Raw genomic sequence first — 22,984 nt, forward strand, 5'->3', positions numbered from 1 at the left:
GGAATGGTCACAGCTTTGTGACAGATGCTCTGGACTGTGCTATGTCTGGTTACAGGCTTGGCTCAGCTGCAGCAGTCTTTGTGTTTACAATGCACTCATCATCATGGTATGAGGTATCCTGCGTGCAAAACTACTGTAGAGTTAGGAGGCATTGAAGAAGGCTCCCCCTGTCTCAGGGACACCATGTTTGTCTCTCACCCCTGGCTGCTTATCCTGTGAAGGCTCCAGAGGCAGCATATTGAGGCCTTGTACTGCTCCCCGAGCAGCTCTACTGGCTACTGTGGGTGAAAGAGCCTCTCCTTCAGCTTTTCCTGCAAGGAAGAGTCTCCCTGTATCTCTCCCTGCCCCATCTCAACTCCCAGCTGAAAACCTCTTTCTCATGCCTAGCCCACACCTCTGAATTTCTCAGTCCTTCAGCCACTGTTCTGCTGTGCACACCATTCTGGGGACCGAGGGTTTACAAGAGAGGCCGTAACGCTTGAAGCCTGTTGCACTGAAAAGTACTACCTGAAAACTGCAAACATGAAATAGAAGGAACTAATACCCTGACATGCATCTGCAACTGGGGCTCATCCCTGGTGCCAACAAAAGGCAGAGTGGGTGCTGGATTTGCCACACTAAGCCTTGGTCTTTGCTGGAGAGGCAGCCTCGCCCCCCTCAGAGAACACGTGCAAGGAAAGTAAGTCAGCTGCGGCTGAACAGAAGTGAAGCAGTCCCCGAATCAAGGCCCAGGGCTCCCTGGGGATGTTGTTGTTAGAGAGGGAGATTGCAGGATTGCTAACAGGCCTGTTAATACCTGCGGGTCTCCCCTCCCCATGCATGACAGGCCGTGGGCTGAGTGGTGACACAACCCTCCTGCCTGCTCTTCCTAGCTCTCATTCCTGGAGAGAGGGGTGCTTACATCACAAGGAGCATAGCTGTGTGCCTCTCCCTTTCCCATCATTTGTGGGTCCTCTGGGGCTGCAGCTGCCTGGAGCAGACTTTCAGCTGGGGAAAAACCCTAGAACAAGCTGCAGTTTTACCATGTTCTCTCTGGATCTAGTCCCCTGGGGTGTCCGTGTCAAGAGCTCCTGCCTCTGCCTCTCTAGCCAGCGGCACATCTGAGTCCCGCTCCTGTTCTTAGCGAGGAGGGTGGTGTGGGCCTGTCCAGACATTGGATGTTTTCAGGAGGTCGTGATGCTTGGATCCAAAACCACCCAGCAGCGCGCAGCCTGCGTTCCAGAGTGCATGTTGCCATGGAAAGAAAACAGGGGTGGGGGAGCAGCACACGCAAAGGGATGGAAAATCTCTGCTCTCTGTAATTTGGGAGAATCCAAGCAGGAATTCTAACTCCCCCTCTCTCTTTGGAGTCCCTGTTATTAGGACTCAATTTAGTCTCTTGCCGCAGTAGATCCAGCCGAGCCACTGGCATTGGCCTGCCTGGCTGAGAGCAGGAGGAAGGGCCAGGGCTGGAGGGAGCCCACCTGGGCACAGCTCATCTTGTTGTTATGACGGCAATGGAAACAAAGAGTAAACACGGCTGACGCTGCACTCAGCGAGCCTTGGTGCGGCAGAGGGCTTGGCTGTGGTTCAGGAACGACCTTCCTGGCCAGCTGCGTGAATTCACCAGGGAGCTCCTTGTGTCCCATGGGCCCCAGTCAGATATGGACACATCCAAACAGCTGGGGAACACTCCCCACATGCCGACAGGCAGGCATGGAGAGTCGCAGCTCTCGCCCTGCCAGGGTCCAGCCCCACTGCCGCATCCCCCCAGCAGGGCAGAGGGAGGGTACCAGGATGGCAGAGCAGGATTCGGGAGATCTGACAGGCTCCGCAGACAGTGAGGTGCAGAGATGGTGCAGGGCATGATGCTGTGGGAGTGAATGGGACACTGGAGTGAGGACCCTGCCCTCTCCCTCGGCGGGCTGGGGGCTCCAATCCATTGTGGCAACAACAGGAAATCAGACCAGTCACTTGTCTTTACTCTCTGTAAACCGACCCTCCCACACACTGCCTCCAGAGTCTGTGTCCTGCAAACCTCTGCCATCCCCAGATGCCCTGATCATCCGGAGCCTCACTGGAAAGGACCTGTGTCATTGCAGGCCGCTCAGCGAGGATGCGCAGCCAGCCCCAGCTAGAGAAAGGCATGGAACTATGGGTTTGTGACTCAATCCACGGCATATCCCATTGGCCATCACCAGAAGCTGGGCCCTGGAGCACATGGATCAACGGCCTGGCCTTGTTCTGCGACCCTCGCATGTGTGCTGCTGCCCTGGCCCTGTGGGATGCCGGCTGAGTGCCCTGACCAATGGTGCCTCCCCATCCCCTGATCTGTGGGTCCCTGCCTGCCCCACTCTGCATTTCCCTGCTAGCAGAGTTCAGAGGTGAAGGAGCTTCCTCGATGACCTCGTTTGTTTTGTTCTGGAGCCTAGGTCGGGTCCTGAGAGCTGATTTATGCAGCTGTGCAGCTGCTAGGTGGCCTGGCTTTGCTGCCTCACCTCCAGCGAGGTCTGAGAACAACCTGTCTTGGGATTTCGGCTTCCCATGGGGAGAGGAGAGGGGACCCCCCCACACACCCACCATGGCAGACTCTCAAATGCGTGGCTGGAGTTAAATATCCTGAGTATCTGGCAGGCCCTGTGGGATGGGGGGGTGACCCCTTGTCTCTGGCAGGCCCTGTGGGATGGGGGGGTGACCCCCTGTCTCTGGCAGGCCCTGTGGGATGGGGGGGTGACCCCTTGTCTCTGGCAGGCCCTGTGGGATGGGGGGGTGACCCCCTGTCTCTGGCAGGCCCTGGGGGATGGGGGGGTGACCCCCTGTCTCTGGCAGGCCCTGGGGGATGGGAGGGGGTGACCCCCTGTCTCTGGCAGGCCCTGTGGAATGGGGGGGGGTGACCCCCTGTCTCTGGCAGGCCCTGTGGGATGGGGGGGGTGACCCCCTGTCTCTGGCAGGCCCTGTGGGATGGGGGGGTGACCCCTTGTCTCTGGCAGGCCCTGTGGGATGGGGGGGTGACCCCCTGTCTCTGGCAGGCCCTGGGGGATGGGAGGGGGTGACCCCCTGTCTCTGGCAGGCCCTGTGGGATGGGGGGGGTGACCCCCTGTCTCTGGCAGGCCCTGTGGGATGGGAGGGGGTGACCTTTCAGGCTCTGGAGCTGCCCCAGTCACACACATCCCTTTTTCTCCCCTTTGGTCTCTGGCATCTGCTCATGGGGCCCCTGGTTTCTGCTGCCTTCCCTGGAGCATGACCCCTCCCCCCCTTGAAGCTAATGGAGCAGTTTCTCCCTGCCTAGCAGCCTCTTCCCCATAGCCTTGCCCCGGACCTTTCCCGCGCCAACATTCCCTCTGCTTCTTGCGAGTGCTGGGCCCACAGAACCTCCCCAGGCCCAGGGAGGAGGGCAGGTTGTCCTGTTTGCAGGTGGGGCAGGTCGGCAGGATGGTTGGTGTCAAGTGTTGGCTGGGTGACGGTGTATCATGGGCCGTATGCTGCACTGCACACTCCCTTCAGGAAACCTCTCCCAGGGGTGCTCATGCAAAGCCCAGTGTTTGGCTGCTCATGCAAAGAGGTGCACAGGGTCACTTGTGCAACGTGTTGCACTCAGCTTTCCAGCCCACAGTGGCTAGGAGCTGGAAGAGCGTGTCCGTCCTTCGTTCCAAGTTCCCATCCTCCTTCTGGGGGCTGACACTGGGGCAGGGTACATGCATGTCTTCTGCACTCGTGGGCGCACAAGCATACACCAGGGCTGGCTCCAGACTGACTGACCTCCCCATGACCCTGCAGCTGCCAGCAGGATCTGAATGGAGGGCGTCAGGTTTAATTTTTGTGAGTGAGGAGTTGGGCCTGGGAAGGCGGCTGGTGGCAGCCGTCTGGTCCGGCTGTCTCACCAAGGCAGGGCTGCCTGGCTAATCAGAGCTCTGGTGAGGCTGGGCCATTGGAAAGTGAGTCACTGATGCCATGTGGGTGCTGGCTGGGAGTCACCTCCTCTGCCATCTGGGGCCATTACCCTTCCTGCACAGATTTACCTGGTGGTACAGTACTGGCCCACGAGCCCTGCTGTCTGTCTGCAGGCCTAATGGCGACTAATAGCCCCGCTGCCTGCCTCCAGCCCCTTCCCGGGCAGGCCAGGGGACTGGCTGGCTGCAGCTACCCCAGGGCAGGGAGAGAGCCTTGCCAGCCCTCAGTGGTGTGCCTCTCTGGGGCCTGAACCCCCGCCTCCATCAGAGGCCAGGGGACCCTGAGTCTCCCTGCTAAAGCCCAGCCTGCTCCGGGGCAGGGCAGCCCCCGGGCGCTGCAAGCAGAGACCCAGCGCGCCCCAGCCCCCCCGGTGTCCCCAGCAGAGACCCAGCGCAACCTGACCCGTGCCGCTGCGCGCCGCTGACAGCCGAGGGCCGGGCTCCCCGCGGCGTGGGAGGGAAGAGGCCTGCGAGCCAGCTGGCCTGGCGGCGGCTCAAACCTCCGAAGCCGGGCTGCGCGCTCGGGTCCCCGCGAGGAGCGCCCCTGATTGGCGGCTCTTTGTTTCCCCCCGCCGCAGAGCAGCGGCGCTCGGGGCTCCGGCGCTTCGCCCGGGCTTCCCCCGCGCGCAGGGGCTGGGGAGCAGCATGGAGAAGGGGGCGCTCCGCGGGCTGCTGGCGCTGCTCTTGCTCGGCGCGGCCAGCTCCGCCAGGCAGGAGCTGCAAGGTAAGAGGGGCCCCGCCGTGCCCCAGCCAGGGGAGGTGCGGGCTGGGACTGCCCCGTGCTGCAGCCGGCTGCGCTCCAGGGCGCGCTGCGACCCCGAGGGGATGATCCCCGAGTGTGTTTCGGCTTCAGCCTGTCTGGCGCGGAGCCGGGCGCTGCGCCCTGGGGTAAGGGAGAGGCAGCCCCCAAGATCTAGTAGGGGGAAGCCTCGGCTGCCCTTGTCCTGGGGGGACCTGCCAGCTCGGGCTGGGGCCGTGTGGAGCCTGGAGCTGCAGGATGGTGCCAGGGATGCTGCAGTGAATGGATGGGGTGCGGGGTGGTGAGGAACTGCAAGGGCTGGGGGTGCCGGCATGAGGGGCTGGCGCAAGGGGAAGCGAGATGGACTTTCTGGGAGCTGCAGGCTGGGGAAGTTGGAAATCCTGGGTATAGGGGGATGGGGTCACTGAGGTGTCTGGGAGCCCTGGGAACTGGCTGGGATTTGGGGAGCAGAGGGACTGGAAAAGGGCAGATACCAGCAGCATGTTGCCCCACACCCCCGCCCGGCCTCTCTTCAGTATCCCCTTCCTGTGACCTGAGCAGTGGAGGAGAAGCCCCACCATCCCAGCCAGTGGCTTCCAACTCTGCAGCAGAAGGAACTTGCAAGTGCTCCTGGACCGCTCCTTCCCCAGCTGGGACAGCCCGTCTGTGCTCAGCTCCACGGCATCAGGCTGGTGGGGGGCAGCGTGCCGGCTGGGACCTGGGAGCTGGATTCCTGACCTCCCTGGGAGGTCTGGCAGTAGGGACTGTGGACAGCTACAAGTGTCTGGGTCTCTGTGCTGCAGTACAGAAGGACATTCTTCCCCCAAGCCTGGGAAACCACAGAGCAGCCTGCAGAGTGGTGTTGCTGGAGGAACTGGGGGTCCATCCAGGACGGGGTGTTGCCCACAGCACTCTGCAGGGACTCGCGGTGATGAACCAGACCAAGGGCTGTGTATAAACCGATCAATCTAAATATTCAGCCAGCAGCCGAGAGCAAAGCCAATGCCTTTGGTTCCGGACCAGACGCTCCTTCCAGCACACTGGTGGGTGCAACCAAGCGCTAGCAAAGGGGCTGGCTGGTTCCGGAGCAGCGCATGGTCAGAGTTCAGAGGCGCTTTCAGGGTAGGTCATATTCAGGGGTGCTCATTGGCCAGGAGAAACCCATAGGTCAAAGGTCAGAGGTGCTGACTGGCCGGAGCTGGCCTGGGGTCACAGTTCAGGGGTGCTCAAAGGGTCAAGGCGCTAGATGTCTAGGATATAGCCTGAGGTCAGAGTTCAAAGGGCTGGGTCACAGTTTATTCTGGCTTTGGTCAGATTCATGTCAGAAAGCAGGCCGCAGACCCCTCTGTTGGTGACCCAGAGTGCCAGCCTGAGCCAGCTGGGACATTCGGGCAGCTCCCTGTTCAGGGCTGGATTTGAGGGGCTGCTGGCTGAGCTCACCTAATGCAGGGAAATTCGTTGGGGGCACATACTACACCCTGCTGCCCCGGATTCCCTTGCAGAAGGAGCAGGCGGCATCTCAGCGTGCATTGGGGGGTCTCTGTGCCCCGCGTTCACGTTGTTAAAGATTCTGTGGGGCTTTCCAGGGTCCGACGGCTGCCCCAGAGGTAGCTGAATCAGCTGAGGGATCCCTGTACTCAGCATCCAGCACTTCCTATCTCCAGCGTGCTTTTCAGACCAGAACTGGTGACCCTCCTGGCTCCAGTGGGTGGGGGGCAAGTATCATTCTCACCCCTTTCACAGGCCCCTCACCTCGCTGCAGTGGAGAGGTGGAGTGAGGGAGACAGTAGCAGGGACGGGATCTGGAATCTGGAGTACCAGGCTCCCGGTCGCTCTGGAGCAGGCTCTTCATAGTCTTGTGGATGAGTCAGCGGTGTGTCCTCGTTGCCAAGAAGGCCAACGGCATATTGGGCTGCATTAGTAGGAGCATTGCCAGCAGATCGAGGGAGGTGATTATTCCCCTCTATTCGACACTGGTGTGGCCACATCTGGAGTACTGCGTCCAGTTTTGGTCCCCCCACTACAGAAGGGATGTGAACAAATTGGAAAGAGTCCAGTGGAGGGCAATGAAAATGATTAGGGGCACATGATTTACGAGGAGAGGCTGAGGGAACTGGGGTTATTTAGTCTGCACAAGAGAAGAGTGAGGGGGGATTTGATAGCAGCCTTCAACTACCTGACGGGGGGTTCCAAAGAGGATGGAGCTCAGCTGTTCTCAGTGGTAGCTGATGACAGAACAAGGATCAATGCTCTCAAGTTGCAGTGGGGGAGGTTTAGGTTGGATATTCGGAAACACAAGTTCACTAGGAGGGTGGTGAAGCACTGGAATGGGTTGCCTAGGGAGGTGGTGGAATCTCCATCCTTAGAGGTTTTTAAGGCCTGGCTTGACAAAGCCCTGGCTGGGATGATTTAGTTGGGGTTGGTCCTGCCTTGAGCAGGGGGTTGGACTAGAGGACCGCCTGAGGTCTCTTCAACCCTGATCTTCTATGATTCTAAGGGAGTGGGCAGCTGCTGCGGTTTTCACAGAGGCAGGTACTATGGCCACTGAACCTTTAGTCCAGGTGAGTGCATTGCTGGTGGAGACAAGCCAGTCAGTAGGACAGACAGAGGTAACCTCCCCTCCCGCATGCTCCTTTTCAGCATCTCTGTGGCTTGGCCTCCCTGCTGCCTGTTTGTGAGGGGCACCCAGGACCGGACCCTGCTGTTTCCAGAGGTGGCAGAGACGTGGCTGGGCCTGTGCCCCAGGGCCGACTGGTCTGGGACAGGGCTAAACGGTTTTAGGGTGGCCACAGCCACCAGCCCCCCGCTCTGCCAAGCCTGCACCTTTCCACGGGGCTACCACCTCCCCAGGCTTGGACTCCCTGTGGCCAGTGCTCCATGCTCCCATGCGAGAGACCTGTGGGCTCAGCTCCCAGGAGAGGTTTGTCCCTCCTTGTGCTGGGTGCTGCAGAGGCCAGGCCCCATGGGGTGCGGTTCCCGCCCTGGGTTCAGTTCCAGGCCCCTGGGGCTCTACAGCAATTTCTCCTGCACTGATGCCAGGGAAGAAGAGTGACATGGGCAGGGAAGATGCGGGGTGATCCTGGGGGCTCTGACGAGCTGGAGAGGAGGTCCTGATCCTTGCTCAGGCAGAATGGAAAGGATGCCAGCCCCCCAGGGCAGGAACTGCAGTCTCTGAGCTCTTCTCTGCCAGTCAGTCACTGCCCTGGAGGTAGAGTGGTTTGCTCTGTTTGCATCCGTCCATCTCTGGTGTTTCCAGCATGTCCTTTGCTGCCCTCTTCGACCAGCCTGCCCCTTGCAGGGGAAGCTTTGCAAAGTCTCCCCAAGCACTGTGATCCCTCGCCTGGGGGTGGTGGGCGGGTCCTGGGTTAGGATCTCTGCAGGTACCTCTGGCTGTCGGTGCGATTGCCTGTTCTCTCCTCCCTGCAGTCCTGGACCTGCTGACGGTGACCGAGGCCCGGCATATGGCCAGTGTGGCAGACAAGATCAGGACACAGCTACTGGCAGTCAATGACATTTACCTCCTCTCCACCTTCCGCCTGCCCCCCAAGCAGGGCGGGCTGCTCTTCGGCCTGTACTCCAAAAAGGACAACACCAGGTGGCTGGAGGCCTCTGTCATTGGGAAAATCAACAAAGGTATGGGGTGTGCCGGAACAGGGGTGCCCATCGGGAGATGGGAGGCCTCTGGGCTTGTGCCTGCCTCAAGCCCTGAAGAGAAGTGGAAAGGTGGGGTGTATGGGGGCAGTGCACGCAGGGAGCTGGCAGTACAGGCGGGGCTCTCATCCCAGCCATGAGAGTGGTCTCAGCAAGGCAGGGTGGGCTCTGTGGGGAGGGGAAGCCCAGGAGGCTGCATCAGTGGACCTGGCTGTTGAGACGGGTCGTCTGCTGGGTAGGGTACGTTGGCTGGCATGGGCGTGCCGGGCAGAGCATGCCCGTCCCCTGGGGGTCCCCACCGTGTGGAGAAACCCTCATGGCCAGTCCTTTGCTCGGCAGTGCTCATGCGCTACATGCGGGAAGATGGCAAGCTGCACTCCGTCAACCTGCAGCACGCCAGCGTGGCAGACGGGCGGAGCCACGCGGTGATCGTGCGGCTGAGCGGCCTGCGTGGGGACACCCTGTCCATGGAGCTTTACGTGGACTGCAAGCAGGTGGACTCCAGCATGGGGCTGCCTGAGCTGATGATCCTGCCCCAGGCCGAGGTGGAGGCAGTCGAGGTGCGCACAGGGCAGAAGGCCTATCAGAGGATGCAGGTGAGTGAAAGCTGGGAACTGTGGGGCTGCAGGAGCCCAGCACTGGAGGTGGCCGGGTCCCACCCTGTCCCACAGATACCATGGTCACAGGACCCCAGAGGCTGATCCGTTTTCTCTTTGTGGATCAGGGGTTTGTGGAGTCAATGAAGCTGATTCTAGGAGGGTCCATGAGCCGAGTTGGGGCCCTGAGTGAATGTCCCTTCCAAGGGGATGAATCCATCCAGAATGCAGGTAACTTCAGCGGGCACTGTGTGGGCGCACATGGGTCAGACACATGTATGTCATATACCCAGCACGGGCACTGCAGAGACACACGTGGGACAGACACACATATGTTATTCACCCAACACAGGCATCACACGGGAGCACATAGGCCGCACACACGTATGTCATACACCCAACACGGGCACCGCAGAGACGCACGTGGGCCGGACACACGTATGTAATACACCCCACACGGGCACCGCATGGACACACATGGGCTGGACACACATATGTCATACACCCAACACAGACACACGTGTTACATACTGAACACGGGCACCATACCAGCACATATGAGGCATCCACGTACACATACATGTGTGTGTCACATACTGAACAGGGAAACTGCAGGGACATGGACAGAATCCGAGTCATGCATGTTACACATGGAAAGGAGGTGACCCAGATGTATGTGTCACGTAAGGAACACAGGTTGGCCACAAGCTCACGCACACGCAGGTTACTGAGAGCGTCCGTCAGGCCAAGCACAGCTGGGTGGTACCACCTCCTTCTCCTCCATCACTGATGACACCCGGGCGGGCTGTCCCCAGCAGCCTCCTCCTGGAGGGTGCAAAGCCTCGAGCCACCTGGAAGCTTTCCTGTGGGGCATTCGTCATCTCCGGTCCCTTGGCATTTGAGGGAGGGGTGATGCTGCAGCCTGGGAGGCTGCTCTTGGCTTCCCTCTGCAGCAGCCCTGAGCCGTGGCCTCCTGCCCCAGGAAGGCCGGTGATGCGCTATCCGGACTAACTTCTCCTCCTGTCTCTTCCCTTGCAGTGACCGGGGTGCTAAACTCCATCCTGGGTGAGTTGCTGGCTGCTCGTCACCCTCCCACCCCTTTGGGTCTGGGGAGCCGCTTGTGGGCAGCTGGAGGCCTCAGGGATGCCGGCGGGGATGGGGAGTCGTGCAGCTGTCTAATGACCTCAACTTTTGCCCAGCCATACCTGAGTGCAAACACTGCCAGGGCCACAAATGCAATGGGTTTGGTGGTCTCCGCCTGCTCCCTTGTCCACCGCACAAGGCCACTGAACAGGAGTGTCATCCTGTGCTCAGAAGACTCAGGGTTGGGATAGCAGGACACTAGCTGGACTGTGCGATGGGACTCAGCCCTGGTCTGCGTTGTTTGGCCCTGTCCCTGTCTGTCTCAGCAGGTCTGGTGACCAGGGGAAGAACCAGGAACCCAGGGTTGACTCGGGGTTTGTCCCCAGTGGGCTCGGCTCCTACTGGCCACTAGGTGGTGGCATCTGCCCTTCCCCGTGAGCTCAGGGTGGCCGTGGGCAGAGTGGTCCCCAGCCAGCAGCCCCCGGAGCCTTTGGCCTGGGGCCTGACCTTGTCCTTTCTGTGTGGGCAGGTGAGCAGGCCAAGGCCCTGGTGACTCAGCTGACCCTCTTCAACCGGATCCTGGGGCAGCTGCGAGAGGACATCCATGACCAGGTGAGTCAGCTTTGGGGGCCGGTGCTCCCCGGCTCCAGGGTGGCCCCCTTGCTGTGGCAGGATCGGCACAGTCTGGATGTGTCCGTTAGCCCAACTCTCACCTTGGCCCTGCGCATTGGCAGGCTGGTGGTTGGGTGCCTTCAGGTGAGATGGACAGGTGCTGGGGTGGAGTCTGGGGTGGGGTGGGGCAGGCACAGGTGGGGTCACCGAATGTAACCGCAGCCGAGAGACAGGCGTCACAGGTGACTTCCCACTGCTCCTCCTGCCTCCCATTTCCCAGATTGATTCCCGTGGCCCCACCCCCGCCTAGACTGACCTGCCTGCCCCCTTCCCCTCTCTCTGTGGCGTGAAGAAGGTTCTTGTGTCCTTAAGTGGGCCCTGTAGTGACATTTGGGGGCACAGCGTCTCCCCCACGTGCTGCCCTGCCTGGCACCCAGGTCCCTGGCTCTGACACCCTGCATTCGGCTGCCTTTCAGGTGAAGGAGATGTCTCTGATCCGAAACACCATCATGGAATGCCAGGTCTGCGGTGAGTGCTTGGGCCCTGGGGGAGCTGGCGCCTGCCTCAGGGGTCCCCTTCCCTGTGCTGGGCCGGCCAGCTGACCTGCCCTCCCCCCCCGGCTCTGTCTGCAGGGTTCCATGAGCACCGCTCTCGCTGCAGTCCCAACCCCTGCTTCAGCAGCGTCGACTGTATGGAGACGTACGAGTACCCCGGGTACCGCTGCGGGCCCTGCCCGCCCGGCTTTGAGGGCAATGGCACCCACTGTGCCGACATCAACGAGGTGAGAGTGCTCCCCCACCGCACCCCTGGGGCCCGCGTCTCCATAGAGCCCCCACCGCCGCACCCCTGGGGCCAGCATCTCTGCACGGACCCCACCACCGCATCCCTGGGGCCAGCGTCTCCACGGAGCCCCCCTGCCATGCTCCTGGGGCCAGCGTCTCTGCACAGCTTGCAGCTGGGGCTCATGCGGGCCTGGGAGACAGCGCCCCATCCATCCCCAGCACACAATGGGGTTCCATTACCTTCTGGCTCCAGGCTCAGGGAGCAGCTCCATGCCACTTCTGCCCCTTAGAGTCCCAGCATCCCCCAGGGCCTGCCTGCAGCCTGTGCCCTCTAGGGAGGGTGCCGGGACCCCACTGCTCACCAGCTCCCATCTGGCAAGGGCTGGTGATCCCTGGCTCTCACAGCAGGAGAGTCTCAGCTTTTGGTTAAAACAGAATTTCTAGCCATGGTGTCTGAGAGAAACGCTGGGGAAAGTCACCCAAACGATCCCCGCTCCCCATGGGCCTGATGTCAGGGGGCCAAGGAACAGACCCAAAGGGAGCCTTGGCCTTGCTTCTGGTACTGGGGACCTGGCTCATCACGTGGGACCCTCCCTCTGTCTCACAGTGCGGTTATGCAGACCCCTGCTTCCCGGGCTCCAAGTGCATTAACACTGTGCCTGGCTTCCGCTGCGAGCCCTGCCCACACGGGTACAAGGGGAACCTCATCTCTGGCGTGGGCGCAGACTATGCCAAGGCCAGCAAGCAGGTGAGTGCAGCACCTCCACGGCCCTGCTGCCGGCTGCTCCGTGCAGCTGGGGGCCTCTGGAGAGCGCAGGCGGCAGGAGGCTGGGGGTGGGTTCCTCGAACAGGCTCTGTGCCCAGCCTGTGGCAATGGGTGCTCTGGGGATACGTAGGCTTTGGGGGCGGGGGGTCTGGGGTGGGTGATGTTGCTGCAGGACAGTACGAGGCAATGGGCTGAGTGATGGTCTCCACCTGCTGGGCCTGGTCTTCCCCTGGCAATTCCAGGGTGGTGCCTGCAGGGAACACTCAGCTGGGGCGGGGCAGATTCCCTCTGGGGAGAGAGTATTGCAGGGTAACTGGGGGGAGTTATGCTCTCGAGGGGCCCTGGCCGGTCCCAGCTCAGGGACCCCATCCCTGCGTCATAGGTGCCAGCTTCTGCTGGCGCCAGTGGGTGCTCGACCCCCCTCTGCCCCGCCCCTGCCCTGCCCTGCCCTGCCCTTATTCCAACCCCTTCCCCAAAGTCCCTGTCCCAGCTCTGCCCCCTCCCTGCCCCTATTCCAACCCCTTCCCCAAATCCCCACCCCGACCCCGCCTCTTCCCCTGAGTGCACCTTGTTGCTGCTCCTCCTCCCTCCCTCCCGGTGCTTGTTACGCCATGAAACAGCTGTTTTGTGGCGGCAAGCGGTGGGAGGAGAAGCGGGGACGTGGAGCGCTCGGGGGGGCGGGGAGGGGAGCTTGGCTGTCAGTGGATGCAGAGAACCCACCAATTTTTTCCCGTGGGTGCTCCAGCCCCGGAGCACCCACAGAGTCGGCGCCTATGCCCTGTGTGCTCAGAAGCACCTGTAGGAGCTGCAGGCAGAGAGAAGCTAATGAGTGCCTGAGTTGAGGCCCATGGGTGCAGGGTGAGGCCTAAAGCTACGTGCCCTGGGACCCCTGAGAGCAGGGAGGGTTGGGGGCCTGCAGAAGCCAGGAAGGGCGTGGGGTCCCTGTGGTATCAGGGCACGGGATTCCTGGGGTGCCAGGAATGGCTTGGGGTCCCTGGGGTGGTGGGAATGGTGTGGGGGGGTCCGTGTGCATGCCAAGGCTAGCGCAGGGTCCCTGTGGTACCAGGAATGGCAAGGGTTCCCTGTTGTACTGGGGGGTGTCCCAGTGGTGCCGGGGAGGGCATGGGTTCCCTGTGGGGCTGGGGGGGTGTCACGGAGTCCCTGGGCGATGCTTGGGAACTGCTCCCTACGAAGGCAAGCAGGACTCTGGGGAAGTCTCCTTTCTGTGAGCAGCCTGTCTGCAGGACACACAGCTCACACAGCTTCCACCTTCCTGGGTCTGACCTCGGAGCATTCAGCCTCCTCTGCCCCTCCGTGCGCTTCCCACAGCCAGTCTGCCCAGGCGGGGTCCTGGGGAAGCCAGAGGGTCCTGCCCCCCACTCCGCAGTCAGACGTGACTCTCAGCCAGCCAGTAACACAGAGGTTTATTAGACGACAGGAACATGGTCTAACACAGAGCTTGTAGGTGCAGAGAACAGGACCTCTCAGCTGGGTCCATTTTGGGGGGCAGTGAGCCAGACAACCACGTCTGCCCTTCACTCCATGTCCTCAGCCAGCCCCAAACTGAAACTCCCTCCAGCCCCTCCTCCTCTGGGCTTTGTCCCTTTCCCGGGCCAGGAGGTCACCTGATTCCTTTGTTTTCCAACCCTTTAGCTCTCACCTTGCAGGGGGGAGGGGCCCAGGCCATCAGTTGCCAGAAAACAGAGTGTCGGCCATTCTCTGTGTCCAGACCCCTGCAATCGCCTGCCCTCTAGGGCTCTGCAATGATCCTACACCTTATCCCACCCCCTAGATACTTAAGAACTGCCTAGGGGAAACTGAGGCACCCCCACACTATTCAGAGGAAACATTAAGAACAGTCCCGCTTCGTCACAGGGGGCATGTCCCTGTGGTCTGTGGGGGGTGTCCCCATGGTGCGTCCTATGCTGGGGATGGCACAGAGTCCCCAGGGGCCCATGCCACGGAGTGACTGTCTCTCTGGGCTGCTGCAGGTTTGTACAGATATTGATGAATGTAACGATGGGAACAATGGTGGCTGCGACCCGAACTCCATCTGCACCAACACAGTGGTGAGTAGCACCTGCCCCCTTACCCGCACTGAGCAGCCTGGGCCAGGGCTGCCTGGACATGGCTCACCCGCTCCTCCCCGTCTCCCTGCAGGGCTCCTACAGGTGTGGGCCGTGTAAGACTGGGTTCCTGGGGAACCAGACGCTGGGCTGCGTCCCACAGAAATCCTGCAGCAGCCCCACCCACAACCCCTGTGATATCAACGGCTACTGCATGTTCGAGCGGAACGGCGACGTCTCCTGTGCGGTGAGCGCGGGGGGGGGGGGGGGGGGGCAGTGACCACTGTGGGGCGGGAGCAGAGCCGGGGCAGGGCCCAGTGAGCATAGGGGGGCAGACATGGCTGGTTGCTCCCTGTGGGCCTCTTCCGCCCATGACGGCTCCTGCTTCCCCCACCTCTCCTTCCAGTGCAACGTGGGCTGGGCCGGGAACGGGAATGTGTGTGGGCGGGACACGGACATCGATGGCTACCCAGACGAGCCGCTGCCCTGCATCGACAATGACAAGCACTGCCAGCAGGTGGGGGTCTGGAATGAGGGGGGCTGGTGGGGGAGGATCCAGCCCCGGGGTGGGTGGGGCTGGTGGGGGAGGATCCAGCCCTGGGGCGAAGGGAGTCGGGGGGGACCCAGCCCTGGGGTCCGGAGGCTGGCCATGGGACCCTGTCCCTGGGAGGGGTGCAGCACAGAGAGCAATGGGGGTTCCCAGTTCCAGAGCTGGGGTGGGGAGGTGTCTGCCTAGTGACAGGATTGCTGCCCCCGGCTCTAACACGGGTTCCCGGCTCCAGGATAACTGCCGGCTCACGCCGAACTCCGGGCAGGAGGACGCTGACAATGACGGTGTCGGGGACCAGTGTGACGACGACGCGGACGGGGACGGCATCAAGAATGTGGAGGTGCCCTGGTGCTGGGGGCTTCCTGCTTGTGGTGGGCTCTCAGCTGAGAGCCCCCACTGATGGCACCTATGACGGTGTCCCCGGCTGTGATGGAGGTCTCTCCCCATTCCCCCCTCCCAGTGATGGGGGTCTCTCTCCCTGTCAACCCCCCCCACCCCCCACGGCTGTGAGGGGGGTCTCTCTCCCTGGCTGGGATGCGGGTCTCTCCATGCCTCCCCAGAGCGGAGATGAAGGGGTCTTTCTTCATCTCCCCCCAGTGATGGGGGTTTCTCTCTCTCTCACAGGACAACTGCCGACTCTTCCCCAACAAAGACCAGCAGAACTCAGACACGGACTCCTTCGGGGATGCCTGTGACAACTGCCCCAATGTACCCAACAACGACCAGCGGGACACGGACAGCAATGGTGAGGGGGATGCCTGCGACAATGACATCGATGGGGATGGTGAGTGAGGGGAGCTAGGGGCTGGGCTGGGAGGGGGTTGGACTCGTGGGAGACCTGGGGGCTGGGCCAGGGGTGTGGGGCTGGGAACTGGGATGGGGGGGGTTGGGCTGGTGGTAGGCCTGGGGGCTGGGCTGGGGGTGGGGTCTCGGGATTGGGCTGGGAGGGGGTTGGGCTGGCAGGAGGCCTGGGGGCTGGGCTGGGGGCTATGTGGGGCAGGGGCTCGTGGGCAGTGCCCATTCACACACACACTGTGCTGTCCCTCAACAGGGATCCCCAATGTTCTCGATAACTGCCCCAAGGTGCCCAACCCGCTGCAGACGGACCGGGATGAGGACGGGGTTGGGGATGCCTGTGACAGCTGCCCTGAAATGAGCAACCCCACTCAGGTATGGGGCCGGGTGCCACTGACCCTGCCATGCCCGCCCCTGGCTGCCGGGGCCACAGGCCACGTCGACTGCTGCTCCCAGCTGGAGGGGACCACAGACTGTCTAGTCTGGTCTCCCGCACACCGACCTGGGCCGTGGGAGTGCGCAGAGCCGGCCGGGCTGGGGGTAGGAGTCTCTTCACCTGCCTCCATTACCAATTCACAGGGGTGTGCTGCCCGGTCCTTGTACAGAGCCTCCGGGGAGGAGCCACAGGTTTCTGCCAAGCCCACAGCTCAGGCTTTCCCGCGGGCGAGCTCTGCAGTCCCTGGCTCTGAGACTGGGCTGTTGGGCTGCAGCCCCCACCCCTGGTTTTCTCCATGAGCTCCCGACAGAGTCCAGCCGAGCTCAGACTCCTGCTTAGAGGTTTTCTCTCCTGGAGGGGGCAGCGCACCCAGCGAGTAGCCTCGTTAGAGCAAGCCAGTGTTGATGAGTCACCTGGAATCCAGTGTGGGGAAGCCAGGCTGCACACAGAGACAGAGCTGGGCAAGGAAACTACCCCAATACCCCAGGCTCTTCTGGGATCCGTTCTGGGGCTCCCCCGCCCCGTCCTCAGTAGCAACCTTAACAGACCCCTGTCACGGAGTCCCTGGGCGATGCTCTGGAACTGCTCCCCATGAAGCCAGGCAGGACTCTGGGGCAGTCTCCTTTCTGTGAGCAGCCTGTCTTCAGGACACACAGCTCACCCAGCTTCCACCTTCCTGGGCCTGACCTCAGAGCATTCAGTGTCCTCTGCCCCTCTGTGCGCTTCCCACAGCGAGTTCGCTCAGGCGGGGTTCCTGGGGAAGCCAGAGGGTCCTGCACCCCAACTCCGCAGTCAGACGTGACTCTCAGCCAGCCAGTAAAACAGAAGGTTTATTAGACGACAGGAACATGGTCTAAAACAGAGCTTGTAGGTGCAGAGAACGGGACCCCTCAGCTGGGTCCATTTTGGGGGGCAGTGAGCCAGACAACCACGTCTGCCCTTCACTCCATGTCCCCAGCCATCCCCAAACTGAAACTCCCTCAGGCCCCTCCTCCTCTGGGCTTTGTTCCTTTCCCGGGCCAGGAGGTCACGGGATTCCTTTGTTCTCCAACCCTTTAGCTCTCACCTTGCAGGGGGGAAGGGCCCAGGCCATCAGTTGCCAGGAAACAGGGTGTCGGCCATCCTCTGTGTCCAGACTCCTGCACACACATGCCCTCTAGGGCTCTGCAGTGATTATACACCCTTACCCCACCCCCTAGATACTTAAGAACTGCCTAGGGGAAACTGAGGCACCCCCACACTATTCAGAGGAAACATTAAGAACAGTCCCACTTCGTCACAACCCCTCACAACTCCTCCCTGGTTCCTTGTTGCAGCCCTGCTGTGTCCACCTCTTCTCCTGCCTCGGCTGCAGGTGTTCACAGCTAATGTCCCAGTCGGTTGCTGAGGTTTCAGTTCTCTCCATTCATACATGGACAGTCCTTGGTAGTTCATTCACACCCACCTAGGGCCTGCACATGTCCCGACTCCTACTCCTTTGTCCCACTGAGTGGGCAAACTGAGTCACGCATATTGTTCATTACGTTACCAAAACTTTACATGTTTTCTACACCCCAACTACTGGGATACCTGGGTGCCCCCCCTCCCTCAGTAGCTGGGGGTGGCTGGGGCAGGAAGCCCCCCCTCCCTCAGTAGCTGGGGTCCCATTGGGGTGGCTGGGGCAGGGAGCACCTTCACTGCCCATTGGGGCTGTCCCTCGGAGGTTCCTTGCTGAACTGGGGCTCTGGTCTCTTTCAGACAGATGTGGACAGCGACCTGGTGGGAGACGTCTGTGACACCAATGAGGACAGGTTGGTGCCCATGTCCTTGCCCTGCCCAGCAGAGAATGGCTGGAGGGGGCAGCTATTGGCTTTCCTGCCTCTGTCCCTCCCTGGCAGCTCTGTGCTCCCGCAGGAGGAAAGCGTGGGTCCCTGTGGGGCAGCAGGGCTCTCTAGAGGGCAGTGGGAGTCCCTCAGGAGTTGGGGTAGTGAGATCCTAGGGGAGATGGGTGTGGCGGAGGCTCTGGAGGGAGTCCTTTGGGGAAATTTGGGGTCCTGGGGGGAGTTGAGCATCGCTGGGGGGCACCAGGGGCTTAGAGGAGGTCACGGGAGGGTCTCTGGGGAGCTGTGGGTCCCTGTGTTGTGCCCCACATGCACTCATCCCGCTCTCGGGCCGCTCAGTGATGGGGATGGGCACCAGGACACCAAGGACAACTGCGCCGAGATCCCGAACAGCTCCCAGCTGGACTCGGACAATGACGGGCTGGGGGACGAGTGTGACAACGATGATGACAATGACGGCATCCCCGATTACATGGCGCCCGGCCCCGACAACTGCCGCCTCATCCCCAACCCCAACCAGAAGGACTCGGACGGTGAGTGGCCTGGCCCGGCATGGTGCGGGGACCAGCGCGGCTCAGGCCTGGGCAACTCCAAGGAGCCAGCCATCCCTGCAATGCAGACATGGCTCACGCTGGCTGCACAGGGCTGCTGACATACAGACTGTACCGCTTTGGCCCAGGAAACGGGCCCTGCTGGGACAGGCATTTCCTGGCCACTGGAATCGCGTCTGCCCAAGGCACGGAAATGTCACCCAGAGTCAGGCCCCCAACCGGCAGCTACAGCACCAAGTGCCAGGCTGGCCAGAAGCTCTGCAGCTCCCAGGCCCTAGAGCCCAGTGAGTTGGAGGCTGAGCCCCCACTGCTCTGCCCCACGCACTGCCCTGCCCTCTCCTCCCCTCCCCTGGCGCTGTGGGTTTTGCACTGCGCCCTCCCCTCCCCTCCCCTGGCGCCGTGGGCTCTGCCCCATGCCCTCCCCTCCCCTGGCACCATGGGCTCTGCACTGCGCCCTCCCCTCCCCTGGCGCCGTGGGCTCTGCCCCGTGCCCTCCCCTCCCCTGGCACCATGGGCTCTGCACTGCGCCCTCCCCTCCCCTCCCCTGGCGCCGTGGGCTCTGCCCCGTGCCCTCCCCTCCCCTGGCACCGTGGGCTCTGCCCTGTGCCCTCCCCTCCCCTGGCACCGTGCGCACTCTTCCCTGCGCCTTCCCCCCACTTTGCACGTGTGGGTCCCTGCCCATGGCCTGTACCGTGACCAGCTGCCTGCTGTGTGCTCAGGGAACGGTGTGGGCGATGTCTGTGAGGAGGATTTTGACAACGACACTGTGGTGGACCAGCTGGACGTGTGTCCGGAGAGCGCTGAGGTGACGCTGACCGACTTCCGGGCCTACCAGACCGTCATCCTCGACCCTGAAGGGGATGCCCAGATCGACCCCAACTGGGTTGTTCTCAATCAGGTACAGCTGCGCCAGGTGCCCCCTCGTGGGGCAGGGGTATGTGGCCTGTGTGAGCTGCATGGGAGACCCAGCCCCATCTCCTGTTCCCCGGCTGGTGCCCGGGGTGCATAGCACTGGGGAGGGTGAAAGCAGGGAACAGCGTGGGGAGCTCCTCCCTGCAAACAGAAAGGACCATGGCTGGGGAAGTGTGTGGTGCCGGGGCAGTGCTGGCCTTGGGGCAGGGCTCTCAGAGCTGTACTTACGGAGACTAAAAGTCACATCCAAATTCTCTCCTTCCAGGGCATGGAGATTGTGCAGACCATGAACAGTGACCCAGGCCTGGCAGTAGGTAGGTGGGTTTTCCTGGCCTTTGCCCAGAGTTCGCGTGCCCCTGCTGGTCTCTGCCGCAAGTTACACCTCCCCCTCTTCTCTCCCCCTTTCCCTCATCAGCTGAGATTTAAGGTCGACTAGCGTGACCTCTGGAGACAGGAGACGAAGGCAGGAGGCTGCTGGGGTGATGCTGGACAGGGCCTTGACTTGCCATGGCCAGTCCCCTAGCTGGAGCACTGGGGTCCCTTCCCTGCTTGCCCAGGCAGCCCTTGCTCCTTGCTAACTCTCCACTCTGCCCTTGTGCACACAGGCTACACGGCCTTCAATGGGGTGGACTTCGAGGGCACCTTTCATGTTAACACCATCACGGACGACGACTACGCCGGCTTCATCTTCAGCTACCAGGACAGCGCCAGTTTCTACGTGGTGATGTGGAAGCAGACAGAGCAGACGTACTGGCAGGCGACGCCCTTCCGGGCAGTGGCCGAGCCAGGTCTACAGCTCAAGGTCAGTGCTGGGCAGCCGTGGAGCTGCACGGGAACCGCCGGGCCTGGACACCGCATCAGGCAGCCAGCTGAGTCCGGCAGACGCTGTCCCTGCCCCACAGCGGGCACCCGAGTCCCCATCCTCCACCCCTGGGATTCCTCTCCACTAACTCTCCTGCCCGCTTCCCACAGGCCGTGAAGTCCAAGAACGGCCCCGGGGAGCACCTGCGCAATGCCCTGTGGCACACGGGCCACACCCCAGACCAGGTCCGGCTCCTCTGGAAAGACCCCCGCAATGTGGGCTGGAAAGACAAGACCTCCTATCGATGGCAACTCACACACAGGCCCCAGGTGGGCTACATCAGGTGAGGAGGGGCAGGCCCAGAGCTCGGCAGTAAGAGTGGGGAGGGCATGGAAAGCACACACCCCAGTGGGGATAGCGCGGCTGGCGGGGGTGTCCCAGCACCCCATGGGCTTAGTGGAGCCCCAATGGGGCTGGCAGGAGGACCCCAGAGCCCTGCAGGTTTCGTAGGCCCCCAGTGAGTATAGGGGGGCTGGCAGGTGGGTCCCAGCACCCCATGGGTTTGGCGGGGCCCCAGTGGGGATAATGGGGCTTGTGGGGGCAACTTGGAGCCCTGTGGGCTTGGTGGACCCCCAGTGGGACTGGCGGGGGAACCTCAGAGCCCTGTGGGTTTGGTGGAGCCCCAGTGGGTATACAGGGGCTGGCAGGGAGGGTCCAAGCACCCTGTTGGTTTGGTGGGCCCCCAGTGGGGATAGTGGGGCTGATGGGGGGACCCTGGAGGCCTGCAGGTTTGGTGGGGCCCTCAGTGGGAACATTGGGGCTGGCAGAGGGACCCCAGCACACTGCAGTTTTGGTGGGACCCCCAGTGGGGATAGTGGGGCTGCTGGGGGGGACCCCAGAGCCCTGTGGGTTTGATGGGGCCCCCAGTGGAGATAGTGGGGCTGGCAGGGGGACCCCGGACCCCATTCTCAGGGTGGGGGGCCCCACTGGAAGCTGGGCCCAGGAGGACGGCCGTGCAAGGCAGTTTCCTTTTTAATGTGGCCACCGCGCTGGCTGGCAGCTCCCGGGGGGTGGGTGGGGGACGTGTTTGTGCAGCTCAGCGCCTGGGAACCGGCCCCCACAGCCCAGCGCTGACTCCATTCACAAGCTGGGCCTCAGCGGCCATTGTCCCTGTCGCCATAGCAACCCAATCCCTGCTCGGCATGCTCCGGCCCAGCAAAGGCCTTTCACATGCAAACAGGCCGAACAATGGGGCCTGGAGAGGCCAGGTGCTGGGGCCTGAGAATGTCCCCTCCTGAGCCCTGCGGGGCAGCCTGGGAGCTGGCCGTCCCCCAAGGGGTGCCCCCCCCATCCATGGCCCCCCAGGTCTCGCCGGCCAGCGCCCTCACTCCCTGGCACTGTGCTCATTGGGCCCGGCCCATCTCTCCCCAGGGTACGGCTCTATGAGGGACCCCGTCTGGTGGCCGACTCTGGGGTGATCATTGACACCACCATGCGGGGCGGGCGGCTGGGTGTCTTCTGCTTTTCCCAAGAGAACATTATTTGGTCCAATCTGCAGTATCGGTGCAATGGTGAGCGCGGCGGGGCGGGGGATAAATCTGCATCCTCAGCTCCAGGATTCAGCTCTGAGCCAGTCTGCCCTGCTGTGTGACCTGCCTGGGCAGGGAGGGTTTGGGTGGGGGTAGGGTCCCCCCACACCTGGGCTGCACTAGGGGTTGTGCCAGGCAGCGGTGCCCACGCAGCCGTGGTGTCAAGAACTCGACAAGGCTTTTCTCAGTGTAGAACTTTCGGATTTTATTGATGTTCTGCCAGCGCCGAGGGCTCGGACGCGGGCCCCTCCACTGGGGCTGCCCAGGGCACCGGTGCAGGTGCTGATCTCTGTGACGTGGGGAGCTGCAGCCCGCTTAGTGGTCGCTAAAGGGCATTCACTCACTGCTGACCCAGAGTCAGACCAGAGGCAGCGCCTCAGAGAAGGGAAGGTCCGTGTCCCATTCCCCACCCCCACGCTCTGGGCCTGCATCAGACCTGGCACCACTTAGAGGGGAAAACCCCTGTGTCCCACTGCCCACCTCTCTGAGACAGAGGGAGGCATGAGCCCAGACGATCAGGGTGTAGGAGCCCCTATGGGGAAAAGTGCCAAGCGATCCCTGTTCCCGGGGGCCCCCTGCATTTGCCTTCATCCTCTTTCTCTCTCCTCCCTGTCAGACACGATCCCAGGAGACTTTGAGCCTTTCCGCCGATTCCTGCTGGAGGGCCGTGAGTGAGCCAGTCTCCTTCCCCAGCCACACCCAGGACCTCTCCAAGTCATCACCAAGGGACTTCTTGTGGCCTCTACAGCCTCCTCCCTGAGCTGGGCCCCGGCCTCTCCCTGCCTGTGGTCCACAGGCCTCCACGCTGTCCAGACCCGGGTACTGGAACCCATTGGACCGTGCGTTGCAGCTAACTGAAACTAAAGTGCCTGCCCAGCCCAGCTGGGCCTGTCTCCCCCTCAGCAGGATAACCAAAGCACACAGCCTTGCCAGGACCCAGCCATATGTGTCTCTGTAGCTGGGCATTGAGCAAAGGACCACAAGGCAACTGGTGTGTCTGCCAGTGGATTGGGGCCATCAGGCAAGCTTCTCCAGTTGGTACGGCTAAAGCCCAAAGCACCCGCCCCTCAGCCCTGGCGCTCCTTCTCCTGCTGGAACCTTCACCCTGAATCTGGCCATAAAGTTCTGATTGTTTTCTACCCTGTGCGCCTTGTTTCTGAGTGGGGTGGGACCAGGGTGAGGAGACAGAGGGAAGATCAACTCCAGCACTCGGAGCTGCTTGCCCTGTAGATCCCAGTATCCCCTGGGTTCAGCTGGGGCCCTATTTCCCATTTGAATCTTGTCCAGGGCTGGTGGGAATGCCGG

At 62.0% G+C, this 22,984-nt stretch overlaps 1 protein-coding gene across 4 annotated transcripts; it reads left to right on the forward strand.

The window, feature by feature from the left end:
• Window positions 1-4,432: 4,432 nt before the first annotated feature.
• Window positions 4,433-22,818, forward strand: THBS3 (thrombospondin 3). 4 transcript variants are annotated; one of them, XM_073322971.1, is made up of 23 exons: window positions 4,434-4,653; window positions 8,095-8,301; window positions 8,659-8,915; window positions 9,044-9,146; window positions 9,954-9,980; window positions 10,528-10,610; window positions 11,087-11,138; window positions 11,243-11,391; window positions 12,000-12,140; window positions 14,150-14,227; window positions 14,319-14,471; window positions 14,631-14,741; window positions 15,007-15,114; window positions 15,399-15,558; window positions 15,826-15,944; window positions 17,743-17,795; window positions 18,165-18,358; window positions 19,096-19,274; window positions 19,554-19,602; window positions 19,894-20,090; window positions 20,261-20,433; window positions 21,522-21,661; window positions 22,296-22,437. In XM_073322971.1, the coding sequence occupies exons 1-23, from the start codon at window positions 4,575-4,577 to the stop codon at window positions 22,352-22,354; spliced, it is 2,871 nt and encodes a 956-aa protein (XP_073179072.1). In that variant the 5' UTR covers window positions 4,434-4,574; the 3' UTR covers window positions 22,355-22,437. The 4 variants fall into 4 exon arrangements, with proteins under 4 accessions (XP_073179074.1, XP_073179075.1, XP_073179072.1 ...); XM_073322972.1 differs by lacking the exon at window positions 4,434-4,653 and adding an exon at window positions 5,470-5,790; XM_073322973.1 differs by lacking the exon at window positions 21,522-21,661 and having other exon boundaries at window positions 4,433-4,653; window positions 20,261-20,419; window positions 22,296-22,818.
• Window positions 22,819-22,984: the final 166 nt, after the last annotated feature.

This window comes from Lepidochelys kempii, chromosome 24 (genome assembly GCF_965140265.1).
Source record: "Lepidochelys kempii isolate rLepKem1 chromosome 24, rLepKem1.hap2, whole genome shotgun sequence".
Lineage (NCBI taxonomy): Eukaryota > Metazoa > Chordata > Testudines > Cheloniidae > Lepidochelys > Lepidochelys kempii.